This window comes from Prionailurus bengalensis, chromosome B2 (assembly GCF_016509475.1).
Source record: "Prionailurus bengalensis isolate Pbe53 chromosome B2, Fcat_Pben_1.1_paternal_pri, whole genome shotgun sequence".
Taxonomy (NCBI): domain Eukaryota; kingdom Metazoa; phylum Chordata; class Mammalia; order Carnivora; family Felidae; genus Prionailurus; species Prionailurus bengalensis.
In genome coordinates this window covers 36,296,621-36,321,687 of record NC_057349.1, presented here as the reverse complement: position 1 = coordinate 36,321,687, position 25,067 = coordinate 36,296,621, and the positions used below count along the sequence as shown (strand labels likewise).

Sequence of the window (25,067 nt, the reverse complement as noted above, 5' to 3'; positions counted from 1 at the left end):
GTCAGACAGCGACTACCCGGCACACACAGTCCATATAGTGGCAGTTTAGCTGAAATCCAGAGACTGACAAACAAGCTATAAAATCTAAAAGGCAGGATTTCTTGTGGTAGATCGGTTATAATAATTTTATGCCTCAGTATTTTACATTTGTGACATTTTGTATAATAAACAATTAACTGCCTGCTTTTGACATTTGAAAGTTAATGTGAAGAGAGTTATAAAACAGACACTGTAAACATCACCTCCCAAAGCGAAGGGGTAAATGGCTATCGGCCTCTGGGAGGGTAAGACCTAATTATTCCTCACAGTGCACTCTGTACCTTTTTACTACCAGTTTGGTTTTCATTGTCTTTGATAAACAAGATAATTGATATAAATGAGTGTGATCCTGTAAAATGGTTCCCCAACTGCAGATTTTCATGCTGGAGGTATAATTTTCCTTATGGCACATTACTGTTAATCTTTAAATGGATAGGTTGGTTAATCTGCCTTCCATGAGAAGACATTAGGTGACTTACTCCTTAATCAGAGCTGATAAAAAAAAAAACATTGGGTGTAGCCAGGGCACAGGAAGAAATGACTCATGGTCACATTAACGAGAAAGAGCATGTGGATTTTTGAGCAGGAGGTTCAGAGTTGGGAATGCCAGAAAACGATGTTGGAGAAGAAGCCACAGCCCTCAGGAAGAGGACATAGGCAGTGTATGTTGAAAAGTGAGGCCTCAGCACATTGGGCTTTCCCCTCTCCTTCTCAGCCCCAGCTCTTTCCAGTTCAAATGCTGATTCCGCTACACTGACTGATGAACTGAGGATCTTAAACAGGCAAGCCCTAACGTGCTTTCTTCCTCTTATCTTGTGGTAAAGGACTGGGGCTTTTTGTCCCATAAATTAGCCTTCAACATACTTGATCTTCAGTTGGGAGGCTTTCTTTAGGAAATGTCAAGAGCCAAGCCAGCAGAGGAAGCATGTAAGCTTGCACCCAGTTGGGAAGTCTGTTTAACATCATTGGCAGTTTGCTTTGAGGAACCCATTTCTCTTTATGCATAAAGGAAAGCAAGGAAGAAAGAATGAAAAAAGAAAGTGGACAAACGCTTAGGAGAGAGTATAAAATGGCTTATCCATGACTTCTCTTAGGGGAATGTTACCACTCAGAGTCAGGGCAGTTTAAAAAAGCAATAATTAATAATCAGCTACTTGTCTAGGGCATTCTAATATTTAGTTTTAAAAACTAATTTAAACTCATGGCAGGGAAGGCCATGGTGAAATGAGATTTCTCCCAGGACAGTTCTCTTTGGCAGTGTTATCACACAGCCTTTCAAAGATCCAGCAGGCTCAGGGTGGTTTGCTGTCCGGTTTAATGTCATCTCTTCACTGGAATACGTGGGCTCTCTCCCTCCCCCGCTCCCACTCTTGAAAGGTTAGCCTTTCTTCAGAATAGTACAGGTTTTTCCAGCAACATCTGTCAACCTGGCAACGAGCACACCCTAAGGAAATTATGAACATTTGAAGACCATCTAAATACTGTAGGGAACCTTTACTCTCCCTCTTCCTCCCGTCTCTCCTTGTGCCCCCTCCTGCCTTCCCCCAAGAAGAGTGGGGCAGCCACATGGCATTTACCACTGCCTGCCTCACTGATAAATGATATGCCCATTTGTGTCTGCAATATTTTTAATGTGTTTTGATTTTGCTCACTCAGTTGTGATAGTTCATGAAACCTCAAAGCAGTGACTCTTCTAGAAGACAGGCTGCAGGCAGACCCCTTAGTTTAATGAAAAGAGACCCCCAGCCACTGTACTGTAAGCACAAAGAGGCTTCTTTGGTCTAATGACTCAGATGATCTTGATCTGATTCAGTAGGTCAGAAATTGCTGTCCCCAGCAAATATCGACCAGAAGGAACTGCTTTCTTGGTTATTCTGAAACTGCCAGCTGCATATTACACTAGCAGGTGCTAATAGTTTTTGCACGTCAGTAGAATTGTTATTGGTTCTTCCTTCCCTTGCACCCTGTCCTTTTGCAATTATAGGGTACCTCATGGGAAAAAGAGTCTTCCCTCTTGTATGATAACCGAGATTTCTGAAATGCTGGTCCCACCTACCCATACCACGTGGCCAAAACCCTGACTCTTTCATGGCTAAGAAAGTACCAGTCCTGGGTCTTGTGCTTTTTTGGTCTCAAGGTGCTTTTGTAAACATCTAATTTTTTCTGTCAATATTCATAAGAAGGTAGAGAGAAGAAGGGATTATTCACTAAGGAAAGAAACTCAGTCCCAGAGCAGTTAAATGGCCTCCTCAAGATAGCCTAAGAAACCATCCCCAGAACTCAGGGTAGTTCTTTGGGTGCCTGCATTCAGTCCATGGCCTGGTCCATTGGATGCCAGAGCTGAAGGCGGGAAGGGGAGAGTAGCATTTCCCCTCTCAGAATTAAAGTGTGTAGATATGATATGAAGAAAGCTAGAACCCAAAAATGAGATGCTTCTTATTAGGCGGGTTTGACAGTATTCATAATAAAGTTCATTTAAAAATACTTGCACCCATTTTTCATTTCCCAAAGCACTAAGTGTAAGCCATTGAAAGAATAATCGAAAACAGTAGCAAAAGGCTCTCTTTAAATTACTTTTTTATTGTATTTTAGACAAGACTTTTTTCATCACACACTGTAAGTCTACTGGAAAATGCAGCATGATTGTGTTTCCTCAATCTGGATTAACTTTGGCCTCCAGAAGGTAGTATACATTGTAGGTTTTGCTGAGGCTTTTTTTTTCTTTCCTGAGAACTACTTAGAGGTATGAATAGAGTTGTTCCGGGTCACTTGGAAGACTCTGATTGTCAGTCTTTGAAGCCAGGTAGCCAGATTCTCCCAGGGACCCCAAGTTCATCAGTTAGGAGGCATCACTTGTGCCTCACCCAGGGGGACTGCTCCATTCCCCCACAGCCCTGGGTGGTCCCTCAGACTAAAACTGGAAGAGTGCCCAGGAGGCAGGATTTTTCCCTCAGGCATCCTGTGTGGTCTGACTACAGAGTCTTAATTCTGAGAGCCCAGTATTCAGAAGTTGAGACTCACCTTTACCTATCTGTTTCTTCTAAATTCCAGTCTTGCTCCCTTGAGATTCTCAGAGATTCTTTTCCTTCTCACATAACTCAGTCCAGGATGGTTTGTGGGAGCTAAAACATGTGAGAATTTGGCATTTTCTGTCTGCCTCCAAAAGGTGTGGCAGGAAGATTCTGCCAAAGCAGAGTTGTAGGAACATACTTGTCACAGATCCGATCAGGACATTTTCTGTACAATGTACAGGGCTCCACTTAATGTTTGGGATGCCTCACTACTGACACTACTTTGAGTAAAAACTCAAATTTTATAGTTATTGATGCATTTTAAGGAAATATTCAGGATCTTAAAACTCAAGAGTCATCCATGATCCCAGAATCATTCTGATTGAAAATTGTTAAAGTGTGAACCAGATACATCCTTCAGCTTATATAAAAAGAAAGCCACTGCTTGATTAAAGGAACTTAAAAAAAAAAATCTCCTTACAAAAAAGTATTGAGCAGGGCGCCTAGGTGACTCAGTCGGTTGAGCCTCTTGCTTCGGCTCAGGTCATGATCTCATGGTTTGTGAGTTTGAGCCCTGTGTTGGGCTCTGTGCTGACAGCTCAGAGCCTGGAGCCTGCTTCGGATTCTGTCTCCCTCTCTCCCTCCCCTGCTCTCACACACACACACACACACACACACACACACACACACACTCTCTCTCTCTCTCTCTCTCTCTCTCTCTCTCTTTTTCTCTCTCTTTCTCTCTCTCAAAAATAAAGAAACATTAAAAAATTTTTAAAAGTAAGTATTGAGCAAACCATTACTTCTTTCGTGGGGCTTTTAAAAACCTTTTGCACATCCTTTGTTCTATGCCCAGCATGAATGAGAAATACTCCCCCTAGCTATAGTAACAGCTCTGATCTTGAGTCTTAAAATTGTTGTGGGTTGATAAGACCTTTTAACCAGTGGTGGGGAACAAAAATAATTCTGTTGATATCATCATCTTTTAGGACATAAGGAAAACTAAATCCATGTAAAACTTACGATACCACTCATAGAAAAAAATGCCTTTTACATTATAACTTTGTGATTTTTTTGAGAGTTTCCAAAAATTTCAAAACCAGTTTCAGCGACTCTTTGTTATGTTAGGTATTTCCCCCTGTATGAGCTTGAATCACTTGTCCTGATGTAGGGGCAGATGTAGAGGCTCTTTCTCTAATAGATTATGTCCAGAGAAAAGAAAAAGTCACCCCAATGAGATATCGCCTATTAGTTCAAACACATAGTTGGATGTTTGGGATATCTTTTTTCTTACACCTGGAAATGCCTTTGTCCTAAATTTCAAGGCCTCGCCTACAGAGTGAATCCCTCTTTGATACACTGCAGTGGTTACTGCTGTGCAACATCTGATGCTTGATTCTTTAAGGTCTTTTTGCATTGAAGATTTTCACAGCTAAAACCTCCAGCATTCAAGCTACACCTAAGAGAGTAAACCTCTTAAACAGTTAGTTCTGGACCATGCTTTCCTTCAAAGGCCCCAGTATGAGAGAGAATTCACTGATCCTAGTGAATTTGTACCTTTGAGATCCACTGGCCCCACCCACCTCACCTTGGCCCTGGGGATAACCACCTCTGATTTCTCACCTTCCCTCTGAAGTGTTTGGAGCTATGGCCTTACATAGTTTGCATATGTTTGGGGAAGGGGGAAGAGGGGCACATTTGAACTTTGGAAAAGTATTACCTCCTCCTTTCACTGGCCAAGTAGAGCCCAGCATGACTGTCAAAACCCTTACAGTCTCAGGAGATGGTGTGATTTGGGCAACTTTGATAACATCCGGAAGTGGAGCTAGACAGGAATGATGGGAGCATGCAGATTCATACTAACTCAAACAGAGGAGAGTGAAAAGCAAAGAGAAAAGGAAAGAGACACAGAGGAAGGTGGGGGTGGGGGGGTGGTCCAGCATTCAAAAGGTGTGGTCTATTTTCTTCTCCTGGACTTCCCCTGTGAGTGCGGAGAGGTGATCCTGTCCAAATCCTTTGCAATTGTGTTAGGAAGCAGTCTTCTCATGGAATTGGGAACTGGGGGAAATTTGGGGAAAAAAGTTTAAACGTTGCATGCCCTAAATGATCAATGGTTCTTCTTCAGTGATACGATTGATGTAACATATGATTGAAAAGTGATGTTTTTAACCTGATAGATAAAAACCAGGGATTAATGTAACTTAGTGCCAGTGTTGTAGAATACATTTTTGTAGCTTTTTGATAGTTTCCAAGAATGATGGGCTTGTGCTCTAATTAGCTATTGTTCTTTTACAGCTGTTAAGATGTAACAGCTGCGGGTATTTTCTCCTTTGAAAAACTGGACCAAAGGTTGGATTGCAATCCGGTTGGGAGTTTGCATGCTCTGCAAAGTTGCAGTATAGGCCTGCGGGTAGGAGCCTCGGGTGAGCCCCTTTTTTTTATAAAAAAAGTTTTGGGAGGCACCCAGGTGGCTTAGCTGGTTAAGCCTCCGACTCTTGATATGGGCTCAGGTCATGATCTTGCGGTCGTGGGATTGAGCCCCACATCTGATTCTGTTCTGGTAGCACGGAGCCTGCTTGGGATTCCCTCTCTCCCTCTCTCTCTGCCCCTCCCCCCACTCACAAGCACACTGTCTCTTTAAGTTTAAATAAATAAACTTAAAAAAGTAAAAATAAAAAGTTTTGGTCTGTAGGGGAATATCTAGGTGTGATCTTAAGCTAATAACCTTAGTAGTCTTTTTGAAAGAAATTCTTTGTGAAAATCTTAGCAGTGGAGAAGAATCATGAGTCACTGTGCCATTAGAAAACAGTTTGTAATAAAAACAGCCAGGGAAACATTGAATAAAGCCTAACACAGGTATGGTTTGTGAGGATGACGGTCCTCTGTAAGTGCCACATGTTCTTTCATTTTTAAAAATCTGCCTCAAGTGGGTTTTTTCCCTCACCTCTCAAAGGTGATCTCTGGAGACAGTTAACTAACATGTCAGTCTTATCTTTAAATGGAGCTGGTACAGGTGGCCCTCAGGTCATGTCCCAGTGAAGTAATACTGCCTTTTAAAAAATTTATTACTCCTGAATTAAATTTACTGGCAAGCTGTTGGCCACCCCTGCTGCCGAAGGATGGTGAAGGAAAAACAGAGAGAGACAGACACAAGATGCTGGATTTTGGCAGTATGGTTTTGTAAACAAAGTGACACAAATTGGGGCAGAAATTCCAGGGGGACAAGAGAGGAAACTGGAAGACTGGAAATACAGCACAAAGCCAAGTCCCATCCAGATGGTGTTTTTAATAAATTTATCAGACGCATTATGAAAGATTGTAATGAACATTCAAACGGGGGGTGGCTTGGCCCCTACGAAGAAGAAAAACAGTAATGGCACCTTCTGTGCTTTGCAGGCAGAATCACGCTCTAATTTTTCCCAGTAAAAAAAGACCACAAAATTTATTCAAACCGTTGAGTAATTATTGAGACCGTTCAACTAGGCAGGCCGAAGTTTGTGTTTCTAGGAAGAGGAACTTAACAGAATTACTTTCTGCTGACATGGAAAACATGGTCTCTATGTGTTAGTAGGCCCAGAAGTGACTTTCAGGACAAACCTCTTCTGGAAGGATTCCTGTAGTGTAACTAAAGCAGATAGCACTCTCTGCAGGCATAAAAGAGCTTTTCTATTTTGTAAAAGCCACAATGTCACGTACGTTCCTCCTCTCCACAGAATGGTTTCTCCGCCAGAAGATATTTTTGTCTATCATGAGCGACCATGCTTTCTGTATGTGGGGTGAACTTTTAGGGAAGGAGAAGTCAAGAGGGTTGAAAGCGTGTGGAATGCTTACACAGCAGCTCTTCCACACTGACCATATTTACTTTCTTTTTAATGTTTGGGTCAGGACCCAAAAATTGATCATACTTTACTTTTCTAAGAAAACTTTCACCGAGAAAGCATTTTTTTTCCTGCTTTATTCAGTAACTTTGAGATTTTCTAGCTTTTGGTGAGGAACTATGTTAAGCAAGGTTAAGCGCCACAACTTACATAAGCATCCTTTTTTTTTTTTTTTCTGTCTCTGATTCATTCATTCAGCAAATATTTATCTAACACCTACTATGTATGCTCAGCCAGCCCTGCTTCTTAGCAGTTGGGACTTGAGCAATGAAAACAAGAAAAGCCCCTGCCTTATGAAACTCACATTTTAATTCTCCAATTGTCCCCTTAGATGGGATCGGCATACTGGTCAGAATGTTAAGAATCGGCACAGTGCTGGAATGATGGTCTCATCTTGGTTGCCTATAAAATGTCATTATCCTCTGGGTTAATAACCTCTGCCTAGGTCCCCATTCTTCTCTTCTTTTGATCATTTAGTATAATTTGGTCATTATGTTGTTAATTTGACTCGTTATCAAAAAATAGGAGTGAGAATTAAGAAAAGTAGTAATCTTTTGATTTTGTACCTTACCGGTAGATACAGTTGCTTATCAAGTTGCCAGTAGAGTTCTAGCAAAAGCTGTTTCTTAAAAGGAAATTTGGGACTCGGGGTAGATTTCACTAATACAGTTTATCTCTGTGTGTGTATGTTGAGATGTGTCTGTGTGTTTAAAAAACAGTGTTTAAATGTGTGAGACTTGGAAAACAAACAATATTCCATATGTGCAAAAGAATATAAAGAACATGTATGTGAAGTCTGGGGGGTAGGAATACTCACATGCTGACCACTATGCTGAATAGAATACTGCCAAACCTCTAAAGCCCTGTGTGTGTCCCTCCCCACCCCCCACTCGTGCTTCTCCACTCTCTTCTTGATTTCAGTGTTTACTGTTCCCTAGATTTGCTTTCTGATCTCACCACCTAAGTGTGTATCATTAAACAACAGAAGTAGAATCATACTCAGTATTTTGTTTTGTTTTTTGATTTGGCTCTTTCCTTAACCAACTTTCTTTGTGAGATTGACCCTTGTTGGTACACATAGCTCTAGTTCATTTATTTTTAAAACTGTAGTTTTTGTTTAATAGTGAAATTTCACTAACTTGGTGAACAGGTTAAACAGCAGATTAGACACACCGAAAGAATTAGTGAACACAAATAGTAATTTTAAGAAGTTGCCCAGAATGCTTCAGAAAGGGGTACAAAGGGGAAAAAAATAAAAGAAAGGTTGAGAAACATGGAGGAAAGAATGAAAATTTCCAACAGAGGTCCAGTAGGAATTTGAGAAGCACAACAGCAACAACAAAACAGAAAAGGAGAGAGAATTGATATTCAGGGAAATAATGGCCAAAATTTTCCAGACTTAATAAAAGCCATAAATGCTCTTATTCAGTCCTGAGAAGGATAAATGTAACCTACGTCTAGGTACAACTCAGTTAAATTGCCAAACACCAAAACCAAAAAGAAAATCTTAAAATTAACTGTAGACAAAAACAGTTACAACAGTTAGGGGGATAGCAGACTTTAGCAGACATAACAGTAAAAAGTCACAAGACTATGGAATAATATCATGAAAGTGCTGGGGAAAAACAGCTTTTAACTAGAGTTCCATATTAATTAACCTATTTTCCAAGAGTGGTGGCAAAATGCACTTTCAAACAGAGACTTTGCTGAATGCTAGTGGACATGTCTTAGAAAGAAGGAAGGTGGGCCAAGAAGAAAGGAGGATGTAAAAAACAGTAATGGTGAATAAATTGGTAAGTGTGGGTAAATAAGTTTTGACTGTATGAAAAGAGGAAAGGTTAATGAGTTGAGTATTCACTTCAAGTAGTTGGAAAACAAAACAGTAATTTAAAAGGAGTTGAAGAAGAAATAATAAAAAGAAGAGCAGAATTTAGTGAAATAGGAAATAAAGAATCAACAAAACCAAAAGTTGGTCCTTTGAAAACGCTAATAAGTAGACAAGCCTGTATAGGACTGAAAGAAGAGGTACAAATACAGATATTTGGAATGAAAAAGGAAGCATTCTGAAAAATTTTATGCCACTATATTTGAAAGAGTGGGTAAAATGAAAATTTTTTCTAAAAGGGCCAAGAATATCTAAGACAATTTGGAGGAAAAAGGAAAAGAAAAGGGGGAAGGAGAGAGAACAGAGGTGTTCACTGTATCAGATTTGAAGATTACTGTAAAATCCCAGTAGTTAAAACAGCATGGTAAAGCCACAAGGCTAGTCAAATCAGTGAAACATAGCACAGATCTTAAGAAGAGACATGAATATATATGAAAACTTTGTATGTGGCTGAAGTCTCATAAATCAGTGGGAGGAAGAGTTCATTAAATGGTGGTAGGGAAATTAGCTAAACTTATGAGTAAAAAATGAAAGTAGATTTTCTGTGTTATGGTAACCGAAAATAAGTATGTGAAAAGCAAAATTTGAGAACTTGTAGAATAAAATACAGGAAAATATCTTTATAAAGTGAGGGTAGGAAAGAATATATAAACAAGAAAGGTACCAATCTTAAAGGAAAAGATGAATATTTCATCTCAAAACATTAACCAACAGAAGACTGGCACCCTGCAATCAATTAGAAAGACAACAGAAAAATAGACAAAAGATAAGATAGGTAGTTTACAGAAAGGAAAAAAGAAAAAAATAAGTTCAACTTCATCAAACAAAAAAAATGAAAAACTAAAACCACATTGAGATATGTCACACTCATCTGTCTGACATCACCAAGAGCTGATAAGGATGTGGTGCAATGAGTTGAGAGTGTACATTTTTACAACCACTTTGGTGACTCATTTGGGCAATATCCAGGAAAATTGAAGGTAACTCATAGCCATGAGCTGCACAATATCTTATGTATTCCTTTAAGAAACTCTTAGCCATGTACACAAGAAGACACCTTTGTGATCGCCAAGAAAATGGTGGTAACAATCTAAATGTCCCTTTGCGGAGACTAGATAAATACATTTTGGTATGTTTATGCATTGAAATATGCCATATACTTTACATAAATTGACTAGATTTATCTTTCAGTTGAAAGTTCCTTCATCCTGGTTTAGTGTTTGTGCTAAAAGTCAATACTATTCCCCAAGCATTCCCCTTTCTTCTCCTGGGCACACAGCAGAGTTGTACTTTTCCCACCCCCTTTGAAGTTAAGTAAAGTCCTGTGACTTGCCTTGGTCAACCAAATGTGACAAAGGTGACGTGTGCTACTTTGAAGGAAGAGTCTTAAGAACCAGGACACAGGTCACTTCTCATTGCTGCTGTAATTGAGAAAACCCATAATAATACAAAGCCTCTGTCACTTGGATCCTTGTGTGATACAATGTATGAATACTGTGTATTCACAGGGAACACAAAAAATAAACATGTGCTGTGGAAAGGGAGAATGGGGGCTGTTACTGCAGCCTAAGCTATGACTGCAGTATTATTTTAATTTTTTTAACGTTTATTTATTATTGAGAGACAGAGAGAGACAGAGCATGAGCATGGGAGGGGCAGAGAAAGAGGGAGACACAGAATCCGAAGCAGGCTCCAGGCTCTGCGCTGTTAGCACAGAGCCTGACATGGGGCTCGAACTCACAAACCGTGAGATCATGACCTGAGCCAAAGTCGGATGCTTAACAGACTGAAACACCCAGGTGCCTCAGACTACAGTATTATTTTATGTCTCAACTCAATTACTGTGCATCTTCTGCCACTTCCTTAAGTTCTGCCTTCCAAATCACGCAATACTTCCCCTTTTCCATGAGATAGAGATAACCATGACTTAGCCTCCAAATACAGTCCTTTCTTGTCTTTCCAAAGTCACAGGGAACTTCTTTCTGAGCCCCCTCCTTCTCTGCCAGGAAACTGTACTCAGAGGTTATTTCTTGTTGCTTAGAGTGTTTTTGCTTGTTGCTTTGGAGTTAAGCTTGATAGTCAAGGGATTTATCACCAAAAATCCATCCTCTCTCCCTTCCTCCTTTCCCTTCTCCCTTTTTTAATCTGTGGATGGCTTCCTCTGCAGAGAACAAAGCAATTAATGAAGATGTGTAAGATGAGGACTCAAGTCAGGCATGCCCAACTTTGGAAAATAAATGCAATGCATCGTGTAGAATGTATGTTTAAGATTATTTACTCTACATCATTATAAAGGTAGAAAGTTTTGGTATGGTGGTAGTCTACTGCTTACCCTCTCTCTTCAGAGAGTATGTAATATACTGAAAAGTATAGTATATATCTAATGAAAAATTGTCTTTTTGCTAACCTATTTTTAAATTATGTAAATAAAGTAAGTTACAGACCTTGAGTGTAAGTAGCTGGGTTTAATTGTAGATTTGGTTTAAATAATAAATTACATTAAAACCCCAACACTAGTAAATGCACAGAAAAGGTCCCAGGGGGACTTAAAAGGCCCTGGCCTTTTATCATACTCGTCTCAGAGAATCTATATCCTTTCTTTCTTTCTTTCTTTCTTTCTTTCTTTCTTTTCTTTTCTTTTCTTTCTTTCTTTCTTTCTTTCTTTCTTTCTTTCTTTCTTTCTCTTTCTCTCTCTTTCTCTTTCTCTTTCTTTCTTTCTTTCCTTCTTTTCTCCCTTCCTTCCTTCCTTCCTTCCTTTCTTATTTTAGATTTTGTGGGTTTTTTAAGTAATCTCTACACCCAACATGGGCCTCTCATAACGCTGAGATCAAGAGTCACATGCTCCACCAATTGAGCCAGCCAGGTTCCCCATATTTCATTTTTAGAGAGCTGTCATTTTGTGGAAGCCCTTTACATTTATAAGTGAGCAGATTGGTATGGATTTGAAGTAGAGAGAGACTCAAAATCAAAACAGAGCTGGTTCAAAATATAGCAGTTCATGAACAAAGAGAAGAGCATTATGTGTTGAAATGTTCAGAATAGTAAACAAACAAAAAAGGGAAACGAGTCCTGGCTGAGGGCAGCTGTGTATTCTGAAAAGGGATCGGTACCATTTCCTAGATCATCTTCCTGCTCTATGAGTTTTAAAACAATCTATTATATCATGTTTCTCCAAACAAATTTATTATATTTACCAAGTGCAATAAATATATACAGTTTAGAGTATACTAATAAAACAAGTGCCTGTGTATTCACCACCACCTAGCTTAAGAACACAACAAGACCAGTACTTTTGAAGCCCCTCCAAGATTTCATCTTGGAAATGAAATCAATTAATGTTTGGACCCACTGGTAGGACGCCCTGCAAGATTTCATCCCCCGTTCCCAGACACATTATACTGAGTTTGATATAATAATTCCCTGGATTTCCTTTTTAGTTTTATGTTTATATATATATATATATATATATATATATATATATATATATGTGTGTGTGTGTATATATATATATATATATATATATATATATATATCCATCCTAAACAAAGTGTATTTCTAGTTTTGCCTTTTTAGAAAACTCTATATAAATGAACTCATATTCTGTGTTTTTCTTGTGCCTCGCTTTTTTCACTCGACATTATGTGTTTTGTTTTTTGAGTTTTTAGTTTTTTAGAAGTCACGTTTTTTTATGAGGCAACATTATGGTTTTTGATTCATCTATTTGTATATAGCTATAGTTCACTGAGGTCAGTTACTGTGTAGTTTCCTATTATAGTAATATTTTCAAATGTATTTATCCATTCTGTGTTTTATGCAGTATCATATTTCTTTATAGTAAAATACTTCAGGGTTAATTATTACATGCTGTTTGGTTTGTTCCAATCTTAGGTTCAACTTTTTGTCTTGAAGCTATTTGGCATGGAAAGTGTGTTCATGTCTTGAGATAATCAAGATGTTCTAATTTCCCTTTTATCATGGATTTGAGATTGTAATTAATTTTGTTCATTGCACACTATCAGGATATATTTGGCTTCTCTTATCTTGATGCTGAATCTTGTGTTGCACTCACAGTTCCCATGGAGAATGTTGCAACAATTGCTGATTGTGCCAGTGTGATTGAAGGAGTCAGCCGGAGCCGAAATGCCTTGCTGAATGGGGACACCAAGAATTATGATTGGGACTCTGGCTATACGTGTCATCAGCTAGGAAGTGGTGCAATTGTGGTTCAGCTGGCACAGCCGTACATGATCGGGTCGATACGGTAAGGAGATTCCTTTTCATTCATTACTTTTAAAATGGAAGACACATGTGCAAATTCTGTTTTAGAACAATGATGATACCGTTAACTTCAGTGAAGATACATTTCTGTTCTGTGCTCTAAATATTGAAGGGGGAACAGAGAGAGATACAGGGTGCTTGTTTGGATCTTCTGGTGGGAGGATACATCAAGATTAGACTTGCAGAGAGACTAGATTAGAGGCTCTCCCTGGGTATGGCTCACCTCCTTTTTTAAAAAATGTTTATTTATTTATTTTGAGAGACAGCATGAGAAGGGGAGGGGCAGAGAGAGAGAGAAAGAGAGAGAGAGAGAATCCCAAGCAGGTTCTGCACTGTCAGCTCAGAGCCAGATGCAGGGCTCAATCCTATGAACATTGAGATCATGACCTGAGCCAAAATCAAGAGTCGGAAGCTTAACTGACTGAGCCACCCAGGCCTCTGGCTCACTTCCTTCTTAAGTCTGTTTGAGTTAGTTAGGGGCTTAGAGGATAATTCAAGAGAGGTTATGTAGAATCAAAACTAATTTTCAACTTCAATAAATGGCTTTACATATGAACCAAACAAATGCGAGTATGAGACCTGGTACTAAAAAAAAAAAAAATCTCCTTAATGAAAAATCTGGGCTTGGGGTGGTTGTTTTCATTTTGTTTTGTTTTGCTTTGTTTTTTAAGAAAGGAACTTTAACCCAACATTGTTTGACATATAGGCTCATATAATTTTAAAACGCGAGACTAATGATATCCCCTAGAGAATATACTTCAGTTCAAGAGAGCCATCTGGGTGTTGAATAGGCTGCCCTTTTTTGCTTTTTTTATGAAGGTTCTAACAAGGCCTCTGAAAGACTAATATATACATATTTATGTTACATATTTATATTTATGTTTAGCAGTAGTTAAGGTATCTTACATGATAACCCACATGGAGATGTGGGTGGGACAGGACTGCCTCCCCCCTGCCCCATCACTGTCTACCACATTTGCCTTGTTGTTTTCTGTTCTCATTGTAAAGTCAGCGTATATAAAGAGAGAAATAGCACCAAAAAAATAAGGTAGTAGGATTCTAACAGGCAAAGGTTTATTGATGTTAAGGCTAATAACCACAGAGGTTACTGCAGCTTGCCAGTCCCCAGGGGCCCCCTGACGAGTGATGCTGGATTTCTGGGAGAATTCTGACTGTGGATTTCTTCATTTAAATTGTTAACCTCTTTTCATAAAGGGCTACATACAGGTTGCGTAACATAGGCAACAAGTCACACAGATAGAGAAGCACTGCAGACCAGACAAACCCACTTTGTGCTTAGGAAGGGGGAAGAGAAGCCACAGTCAGTCTGGACAAGCTACGAGTGCAAATAAACTTCTGTCAGATAGCAAACAACATCCCTGTCCTTCCTTTTTTCTCAGCTGTGGGTGTGAAGTAAAGCAGTCATAGGCCATCTATTTAATAAGCCATTCTAGAATTTTTGTCATAGATGGTGTGAAACTTACCCAAATGTTTCCCGTTACAATCTATTCCTCTTCGCTTTAAAAATCTGGGGAACAGTTGTCCTTCTCCGGTCACTGGCACTCCTTATAGTCTTCACAGTCTCTTGAAGATTACCAATCGTGGCTCTGAGATTACATCTGCAATTTCTTTCAGCAGGCGTGGGGTGTAACTCACCGGAGCTAGGAGACTTGGAATCATTTAAATTGACTAGATACTCTCTTTCTTTCACTTCACCTATTTGGGGCTTCAATTTTCCCTTTTTTTACGGTTGTTCTGCCATTTCTAATTTGAAGACCAGTCTTCTCGCCAATGAAGATGGAAGCAAACTGGCAGCTTAGTGGCTCTTCCCACTCTCTTGTAATGTTCCCTGTGTTCTACCCGCTTACCTGGTACTCCACCTCCGCCCCCAACAATGTTACACATGCATCTCACACCGACACGCCGGAAATGGAATTCCGTTATCCTCCCTTCCCCTGCTCAAGTCACCTTGAGATTTCCCTCAGCTCATTCAGTGGTACCACCCATCTATCCGTAGACTGCGCTAAAAGTACGGCAATCTTCCTGAATTTACTCCTCTCCCTCGCCTCTCCTCTTCAACCAGTTCTGTCAGTACTGGCTCCTACATATCTCACAAAGCCTTCCACCCTTCCCCACGCCCACTGCAGTTGTAGTTTCTCCTCTCTGCCTGGTCTTCCAGACTTCCATCTGGCCCTTCCTTCCCCACCTGCAGCCAACTCCCCACCCCAGATCTGACGTGGTCACGCCCCTTTGGAAGAAAGTTCAGACGAAGGCATTTAAGAACAATCTGACTTGCTTCTGTCTACACAGCCTTGTCCTGTGCTTCTCCACCCACCTCTACACAAGCCCGTCTTAGCCTGTCCAGCTTCCTGCAGTTTTGCACATGCCACCCCTCTCTCACCTCTATGCCTTCAACTCTTTGAACGTGCTGTTCCATTGCTAGTGTCTCTCACTGCCTTCTCCTCACCCCTTTCTACCCAGCTCTTACTCCCCCTTCAAGACTCTGTTCCTCTGGGAATGCTACCCTAACTGCCCATCATCTCCTGGGCTGATCTAGACCTCCTTCTTCAGTGATCCCATTCATTCTCTATATATTCATTCCAATAGGAATTATATTTGTATTATAATCATTTACTTGCTGCCTCCTCACAGCCTCACCTGATATATAAAGCCTGTGGCAACTCACAATAAGCATCCCTGTCAGAGAAAATGTGTAGAAGGGGAAATTATAGCAGGTGCAGTAGGAGATCTAGAATTTTAGATCCAGCAGGAACACATGAGGTCACTGCCCAAGTGACAACTCAGAGTGAGACAAACAGGCTCTTTGTGTGACAAAGCCTCCTTGACCTCTGGCTCTACCCAGAGAATCAAAGATATTCAATCTGGCTCCAGAAAAAGGTGTCACTGGGCTTAAAGCAAGAGAAAACAGTGCCCATTTGGTTTTCTTTAAACATGGAATGAAAATGGTTCCCCTGAACTAATTTTTCTTTCCATGACTCAGAGTGGCGATAATGAGCATGAACACAACCAAAGGTAGAATTGTCTATCTCAGCCTCCAAACTTCCTTAAGCCAGTTATTGTTTTTGCAGTGAGAAAATCCATGCAATTGAAGCCCCATGTAACTGGCTGAGCACTCAAAGAGACACGTTTCTGTGAAACTAACATTATGTTGTCAGGATCTGCATTTGCCTCTTCTGTGACATTATTAAGAAGAAAGGGAGAGGGATTTCTTAACCACCGATGCCTGTGGACGATGCTGGATATCTTGGCGGGCCATGGTTAGCAGCTGCTGATGTGCCCAGACAGACATTTATTGATAGGAAACTAGATCAGTGGCACCTCTTCATGGGGGTAGGTAATTGACCAATGACAGGATGATTAGTCAGTGACATTTGACCCACAGCTTCTATTGCTTGTGATGACTGACTTGCTTTCCTAGTCACTGTGTCTGAAAAAGCTCAATGATTCTGAATCGACACCCAGAGGGAGAGTGTTACAGAACTGAGTAACTAACACTTTCCCTGTCTAGGAGATAGGAGATCTGGCAATCCTGGAAACTCTTCCTCTAGGAAAGGAAGCCCAGTCACATGGTACATTGGCTTTAAAAATTCAGGTTTCTTTGTGGACGGTGACTAGGAAGGCAAAGGACTCAAACATGAATTGTCTTAATCACTGTGATCTTTTTTCCTAAGCGAAGATGTAAGTGTTTTATGGATAGAGATGTCTTTTGTTTGTCTGTTTTCATCCTCAGAAATCATTTCTTCATTTCCTGAGCACTTAGCTGTAGGCAGGTAGGCAGGCAGAGCCGCCTTCTTTGCCTGGCGATGCTTGCTCCTAACCACAGTCCCCGGAAACCTAATTCTGCTAGTGTGTCTGGTACCAGTACCTTGTGGTATCCTGGAGAGGCTGATCGTGAAACATGACCCCTGACCATCCCTCCTCCCCCCCCCCCATTTTCTTTCATTCATTTAGCAAACATTTATTGAGCCTTCTACTGTGTTCCAGGCACTGTTCTCAGCCATGGGGATAGAGCATCGAATAAAGAAAACAAACATCGATGCTGTCATAGAACTGACATTCTTGTCAGGGGGAGATAAACAGTAAACAACACTGTAATATGTCAGATTTTTCGAAGTGCCACGGAGCAATCAGGAGGGAAGACTAGCAGGTAGAAACAGTGCAGTGTTAGATGCAGTGGTCAGGGAAGGCCTGTGCAGAGCCCGAAGAAAGGGAAGAGCAAGCCATCTGGGGACCTAGGGGATGAGCATCACAGAGTGCCAAGGCCCCAAGAGGGAGCATGTCTGCCAGGTGGCAGGAGCAGTGGGGAGGCCAGTGTGACTAGAGCAGAGAAGGGAGGCTGAGAGCAAGAGGCAAGGCGAGGGAGGTGACTTGGAGAGGCGACAGCCCTGAGATTTGTTGCCATTTGGTTTCTGTATTCAGTCACCAACTCCCAAAACCATCCCACCCACCACCCACACAGCCATCCCTGCATTTCATTAGCTCCATGAGAGGAGAGTTTTCTGGGCTGAGGAGAAGAGGGGTCTGGTGGGGAGGCCATCACGCCTTCAGAAGCACCTTTCTTGCTCCTGACCTGCCTTTATCCAGCCAACTCCTGGAAGAGAAACCACAGAGGCGTCCAGTCCTTATAGCTCAACAGGAAACTTGCTCCCCAGCTCCCTCTTCTTTTTCTCTCTCCTAAGAGCCAGAGCAGGCAGTGTAACTGGGAAATAAAGAAGCTTGGCTTTGTTGTTGCTAGGTGTACAGGCACAGCCAGAGTTATTCATTGTCTATGAGAGAAAAAGAGAGAAACTGCCTGCAATGTACCTTACGTGTGGGTAACTGAGTAGTAATTATATCATTTTCGTGCCCCTTTTAAGCATTAAAATTTAAATAACAGGAAACCTTCAGAGGCCTGATCACATAAAAAGACCAGGGTAAAGTCATAATAACTAACCAAATCTACCTAATGTCTTAGTTTATAGTCCCTCTGTCACCTTAGTTTAAGACTTACTATCTTTCTACTTGCTAATCATGATATCTTTATCATTGTTTTCTGGCTGGTATGAGAATCACATATGCTGTGTATTACGTATGCCTGTCACTCAGTCTTTTTCAGCTAATCAGTGACAGCACTTTGTGGAAACCCTAATTATAAGATAGTCAATTGAATTAACAGTTTTTACATTTGCCTGAAAATGATTGTTTTGTAATTGATATGTGCAATGCCGTAAGTAAAACGCCCCGAATGCTTTAACTAACAAACCTCATTGTGGGTAGGCTATCCAGAGATGACGACGTGCATGTAGATGCCACTGCCCATAGTCTGTCTGAGTGCTGTGAGGATTAAGGAGTTAATGACACAAAAATAGTTAAGGTTCCTCAGTTGGAAAATGTTGTATGAATATAACATGTAAGGACAAGATGGGTCCAGCCCAAAGTATGTTCTTGGTGGGTATTCATGATCTCTTCAGTCTGTAGGGATGAGCCTCTTTTTATTTTACAATAGGGAAAAAAGTTCTACCGCTTATAGAAGTTAATGTGGTGCAGAATGTCCAAAGCATGAATCAGTTTCTCTCTTGCAGCTATTAAACATAGAGAAAATGAAGCAATAGCAAGTTGATCTCAAAAAAAAAAAAAAAAAAAAAAATTAGGTATGCCTCTATGGTCCTTATTCATCCCAGTGTATTTTTCTTTCTCTGGGAGTTGTCAAGCCCAGGCCCAGTTCAGCCGCCCTTTCATTATTGTGCGGCTACAACCAACTGTAGATTATCTCTTCCGTTTGTAAATTATGGAGACTCCTTTTCGACTGCTATTTTCCCTTCTTCCCACTGCTTACCACCCTGCCAAGCTATTGCTCATCCACTTCCCTCCCAAAGGATAGGCACAGAAAAGAAAAAGGAGAGGAATCACAAACCATTCAATTTCCTTTCCTATTTAATAGTTCCAAATGAAGCCTTGTTCGATAGGGTGGGGAGAGGAATTGAAGCTAATGACGCAAAAGATGTTTTGTAATTGTTTCAGTATTTTTGACATCTGTGCTGCCCTCGGTCTCTCATAGGAGCACGGTTAATATCCGGTTGAAGATAGTGATTTTATAGTACTGAGATGGACGTGGGTTCCTGGCGGTGGTTTCCAGGTGCCTAGTACAAGTACTCTGTGCTGTGAGTACTCAATAAACACTCATTGACTGAACTGACAGCATAGTATGTTAGTGCAGCGAAAGGGAGTTCTATCTATCAACTAAATTGGACATCATATTTGCTCAGTGTGTCTGATCTAAGTGTATGTGAGGAAACTGCTAAAGATTTGGCATCTCCAGCAAATGACTGAAATTAAGCTCCGGAGTCAGGTGCTCACATTAGCACAGGTAAGGGCACTCGCCTCACACGTTTCATGCTGCTTCCATTTCATTCTGTCTGAGTGCCGCACAGGCAAGCAGTACATCTATTTACATCAGGAGAGCCTTCTTTGCAACCTGGAGAGCTAGAAATTTGCTTTTTATAGTTTAAGGAATACAACAAACATCTAAATATATGACTCCTCTGGCTTGGATTAAGATTGCCTATAATTCTAGTCAAAATTGGAAAGATATTTTACGAAATTTGCTTCATATCAGTCATGCTGAGCATCTCTGTCACAGCCCTGAACCAAAGAATTCTTCCTTGTCTCACCGATCCATGATTTATTTACCAAGCGTTGTTTCTCTCTCAGCCTATCTGCCTTGCACTAAAGTCTTCTCTTATCACCCTCAGACCTCAGAACACTGGTTCCCAGAAAAACTGTTGAATAAAAAATTGTATGTGTGGTTCCCAGTAGACACTGGAGTCTGAGCTGGGTGAATGCTTAGGGGACTAGAAATCCTCGAGCCTAGAAACAGATAACAGAGTTTGGGGGCAAGGTAAATATGTCTCAGCCAGTTTCATCCTAGAGGTATTTCAAGACCAGAAAGTATTGCTATGGCAACTAAGTTGAATGTTAAAAATACAGGAGGGGCACTAGAATTCGGATGTTCTTCAGAAAAGCAGGAAAGGTTAAATGCCCCCAAAAAAGGAGAGAGAGAGAGAGAGAGAGAGAGAGAGAGAGTCTGTGTATGTGTTTGATTTACCTCACATGTCAGCCATTTATTTCTCTTGAGTGATTAGAGAACTTGACAACTAGTCATCATAAAATATAGCTGGATACATGAAAAGAAAAATTTTTGTACTTTTCAAAGATTAACGCATCAAGAAGACATTTTTATAGGCGATATCAGCCCATTTGACCCAGTATTTCATGTACAAACATGCTTAGTAATTATTCATAATTTTTATTTAAGACACTTCTAAGGGGCACCTGGGTGGCTCAGTTGGTTGAGTGTCCAACTTCAGCTCAGGTCATGATCTCGCCGTTTGTGAGTTTGAGCCCCGCATCAGGCATTGTGCTGCAGCTTGGAGCCTGGAGCCTGCTTCAGATTCTGTGTCTCCCACTCTCTCTGTCCCTCCCCCACTCACACTCTGTCTCTCCTTCAAAAATAAATAAACATTAAAAAAAATTTTTTTAAGACACTCCTAAGAAAATCTTCAGAAACAACCACAAAACAAGTAATAAAATGGCAATAAATGTATATTTGTAATTACTTTGAATGTAAATGGACTAAATGCTCCAATCAAAAGACTTAGGATGACACCTACAGATTAAAAGTAAGGCAATAGAGGGGTGCCTGGGTGGCTCAGTTGGTTAAGCATCTGACTTCGGCTCTGGTCACGAGTTCACAGTTCATGGGTGCGAGCCCCACATTATGTTCTGTGCTGACAGCTCAGAGCCTGGAACCTGCTTCAGATTCTGTGTCTCCCTCTCTCTCTGCCCCTCCCTGGTTCATGCTCTCTCTCTCCCACTCTCAAAAACAATAAACATTTAAAAAAAATTTTTTTTAATAAATGTAAGGAAATGGAGAAACATCTGTCATGCAAATGGATATCAAAAGAAAGCCAGAGTAGCAATACTTACATTGGACAAAATAGACTTTAAAACAAAGACTCTAATAATAGACAAAAAGGACATTATATAATAATAAAGGGGACAATCCAACAAGATCTAACAATTGTAAATATTTATGCACCCAACATAGAAGCTCTCAAATACATAAAACAGTTAACAAACATGAAAGAATTAATAATAGTACAATAATAGTAGGGGGCTTTAACACCCCTTTACATCAATGAACAGATCATCTAAACAGAAAATCAACAGAGAAACAATGGCTTTGAATGACACACTGGACCAGATGGACTTAACAGATATATTCAGAACATTTCATCCTAAAGCACCAGAGTACACATTCTTTACAAGTACACATAGAAAATTCTCCAGGAAAGATAATATATTAGGCCATAAAATAAGCCTCAGTAAATTTAAGATCAAAGTCATACCATGCATCTTTGCTGACTACAACGCTATGAAACCAGAACCATAAGAAAAAGTCTGGATAGATCACAAATACATGGAGGTTAAATAACATGCTACTAAACAATGAATGGGTCAATCAGGAAATAAAGGGAGAAATTTTAAAAGCATGGAAATAAATGAAAATGAAAACACAACTGTCCAGGGGTGCCTGGCTGACTCAGTCAAGAGAGCATGCAACTCTTAATCTCTGGGTCATGAGTTCAAGCCTGATGTTGGTTGTGGAGCCTACTTTAAAAAAAAATCAAGAAAAGTAATTCATTGAGAAGACACAACCATCTAAAGCCTTTGGGATGCAGCAAAAGGGGATCTTAGAGGGAAGCTTATAGCAATACAGGTCTACCCTCAAGGAGCAAGAAAAATCTCAAACAGCCTAACTTTACACCTCAAAGGGCTAGAAAAAGAACAACAAACAAAACCTAACACCAGCAGAAGGAAGGAAATAATAAAGACTGGAAAAGAAATAAATGATATACAAACTTAAAAAAAAAAAGGGACACCTAAGTGGCTTAGTCAGTTGAGTGTCTAACTCTTGATTTTAGCTCAGGTCATGACCTCAGGGTTGTGGGATTGAGCCCTACATCAGGCTGTGTGCTGAGCGTGGAGCCTGCTTGAGATTCTCTCTACCCCTCTCCCATTCATGCTCTCTCTAAAAATTAAAAAAAAAAAAGGAAAGAAAGAAACTAAAAAAAAAAAAAAGAACAATAGAACAAATCAATGAAACCAGGAGCTGGTTCTTTGAAAATATCAATAAAATTGATAAATTTCTAGCCAGATTTATCAAGAAAAAAGAGAAAGGACTCAAATAAAATCATAAATGAGAGAGGAGAAATAACCAATACCACAAAAATACAAATAATTAGAAGATAATGTTATGAAAAATTATATGCCAACAAATTGGACAACCTAGAAGAAATAGATAAATTCCTAGAAACATAAACTGGCAAAACTGAAACAGGAAGAAATAGGAAATAACCAGCAAAGAAGCTAAATCAGTAATTGAGAAAGTCCCAACAAACAAAAGTTCAGGACCAGATGACTTGACAGGCAAATTCTGCCAAACATTTGAGAAGAGTTAATACCTATTCTTCTCAAACTATTCCAAAAAAAAAAAAGAAAAAGAAGGAAAACTTCCAAATTAAATCCATGAGGCCAGCATTATCTTGATACCAAACTGGATGAGGACACCACAAAAAAAAAAGAGAACTACAGGCCAGTATCTCAGATAAACATAGATGCAAAAATCCTCAATAAAATACTAGCAAACTGAACCCAACAATACATTAAAAGAAATCATCCCAATAAGTGGGATTTATTCCTGGGTTGCAAGGGTGGTTCAGTATTCACAGATCAATCAATGTGATACATCACAACCATAAGAGAAAAGATATGAACCATATGATCATTTTAATAGATGCAGAAAAAACATTTGACAATGTACGACATCCATTCATAATAAAATCCTTCAACAAAGTAGGTTTAGAGGGAACATATCTCAGCATAATAAAAGCCATCTATGAAAAACCCACAGCTCACACCATCCTCAATGGGGAAAAACTGAGAGCCTTTCACCTAAAGTCAGGAAAAAGTCAAGGATGTCCATTCTTACCACTTTTATTCAACATAGTACTGGCAGTCCTAGCCACGGCAATCAGACAACAAAAAGAAATAAAAGGCATCCAAACTGGTAAAGAAGTAAAACTTCCATTATTTGCAGATGACACGATACTGTGTATAGAAAACTCAAAACACACCAAAAATCTGCTAGAACTGATAAACGATAAACTTTCAGTAAAGTGTCAGAATACAAAATTTTTGTACAGAAATCTGTTGCATTTCTATACACCAATCATGGAGCAACAGACAAAGAAATTAGGGAATTTATCCCATTTACAATTGCACCAAAAGTAATAAGATACCTAGAAATAAACCCAACCAAAGAGATGAAAGACCTATACTCTGAAAACTGTAAAACACAAAAATTGAAGATGACACAAAGAAATGGAAAGACATTCATGCTCATGAATCAGAAGAACAAATATTCTTAAAATGTCTATACTGCCCACAGCAATCTATACATTTAACGTAATCCCTATCAAAGTACCAACAGTATTTTTCATAGAGCTAGAATAAACAATCCTAGAATTTCTATGGGATCACAAAAGACCCTGAATAGCCAAAGCAATTTTGAAAAAGAAAAGCAAAGCTGGAGGCATTACAATTCTGGACTTCAAGTTATGTTACAAAGCTGTAGTAATCAAAATAGTATGATACCGGCAAAAATAGACACATAGATCAATGGAACAAATAGAAAAACCAAAAATGAACCCACAACTATATGGTTAACTAATCTTCAACAAAGCCGGAAAGAATATCCATTGAGGAAAGGACAGTCTCCTCAACAAATGGTGTTGGGAAAAGTGGACAGCAACATGCAAAAGAAAGAACCTGGACCACTTTCTTACACCATATACAAAAATAAATTCCAAATAGATTAAAGACTTAAATGTGAGGCCTAAAACCATAAAAATCCTCCAAGAGAACACAGGCAGTAACCTCTTTGACACTGGCTGTAGCAACTTCTTTCTAGATATGTCTCCTGAAGCAAGGTGAACAAAAGCAAAAATACAGTATTGGGACTACATCAAAATAGTTTATGTATAGTGAAGGAAACAATCAACAAAACTAAAGGCAGCCTATGGGATGGGAGAAGATATTTGCAAATGACATATTTAATAAAAGGTTGGTATCCATATTACATATATAAAGAATTTATAAAACTCAACACCCAAAAAACAAATAGCCCTATTAAAAAAATGGGCAGAAGACATGAACAGACATTTCTCCAAAGAAGACATACCGATAGCCATCAGACACATGAAAAAATGTTCATCATCACTTACCATCAGGGAAATCCAAATCAAAACCACAATGAGATATCACCTCCCACCTATCAGAATGGCTAAAATCAATAACGCAAAAAACAACAGGTGTTGGTGAGGATGTGGAGAAAAAGGAACACTGGTGCACTGTTGGTGGGAATGCAAACTGGTGCAGCCACTGTGGAAAACAGTATAGAGGTTCCTCAAAAAGTTAAAAATAAGATCTATCAGTCGCACTACTGGGTGTTTACTCAAAGAACACAAGAACACCAAGTTACACTAATTCAAAGGGATACATGCACACTGATGTTTACAGCAGCATTATTTATAATAGCCAAGATATGGAAACAGACAAGTGTCCATTGATTGATGAATGGATAAAGAAGATGTGGTGTATATACACAATGGAATATTACTCACCTGTAAGAAAGAACGAAATCTTACCATTTGCAATGACATGGATGAAGCTAGAGAGTATAATGCTAAGTGAAAGAAGTCAGAGAAAGACAAATACCCTATGATTTCACTCATATGTGGTATTTAAGAAACAAAACAAATAAGCAATGGGAAAAAGAGAGAGAGAAACCAAGAAACAGATTCTTAACTCTAGAGAGATAAGATTGGTTTACCACAGGGGGCAGGGGGGTGGGTG

At 39.7% G+C, this 25,067-nt stretch overlaps 1 protein-coding gene across 3 annotated transcripts in view; it reads left to right on the top strand.

The window, feature by feature from the left end:
- The window catches only part of BTBD9 (BTB domain containing 9), a 415,896-nt gene that overhangs the window by 290,715 nt on the left and 100,114 nt on the right, over nucleotides 1-25,067 (top strand). For all 3 annotated transcript variants that reach the window (XM_043591300.1, XM_043591301.1, XM_043591302.1), the window contains one exon: nucleotides 12,885-13,074. In XM_043591300.1, coding sequence (XP_043447235.1) covers nucleotides 12,885-13,074 — 190 coding nt within the window. The remainder of the gene's footprint in view (nucleotides 1-12,884; nucleotides 13,075-25,067) is intronic.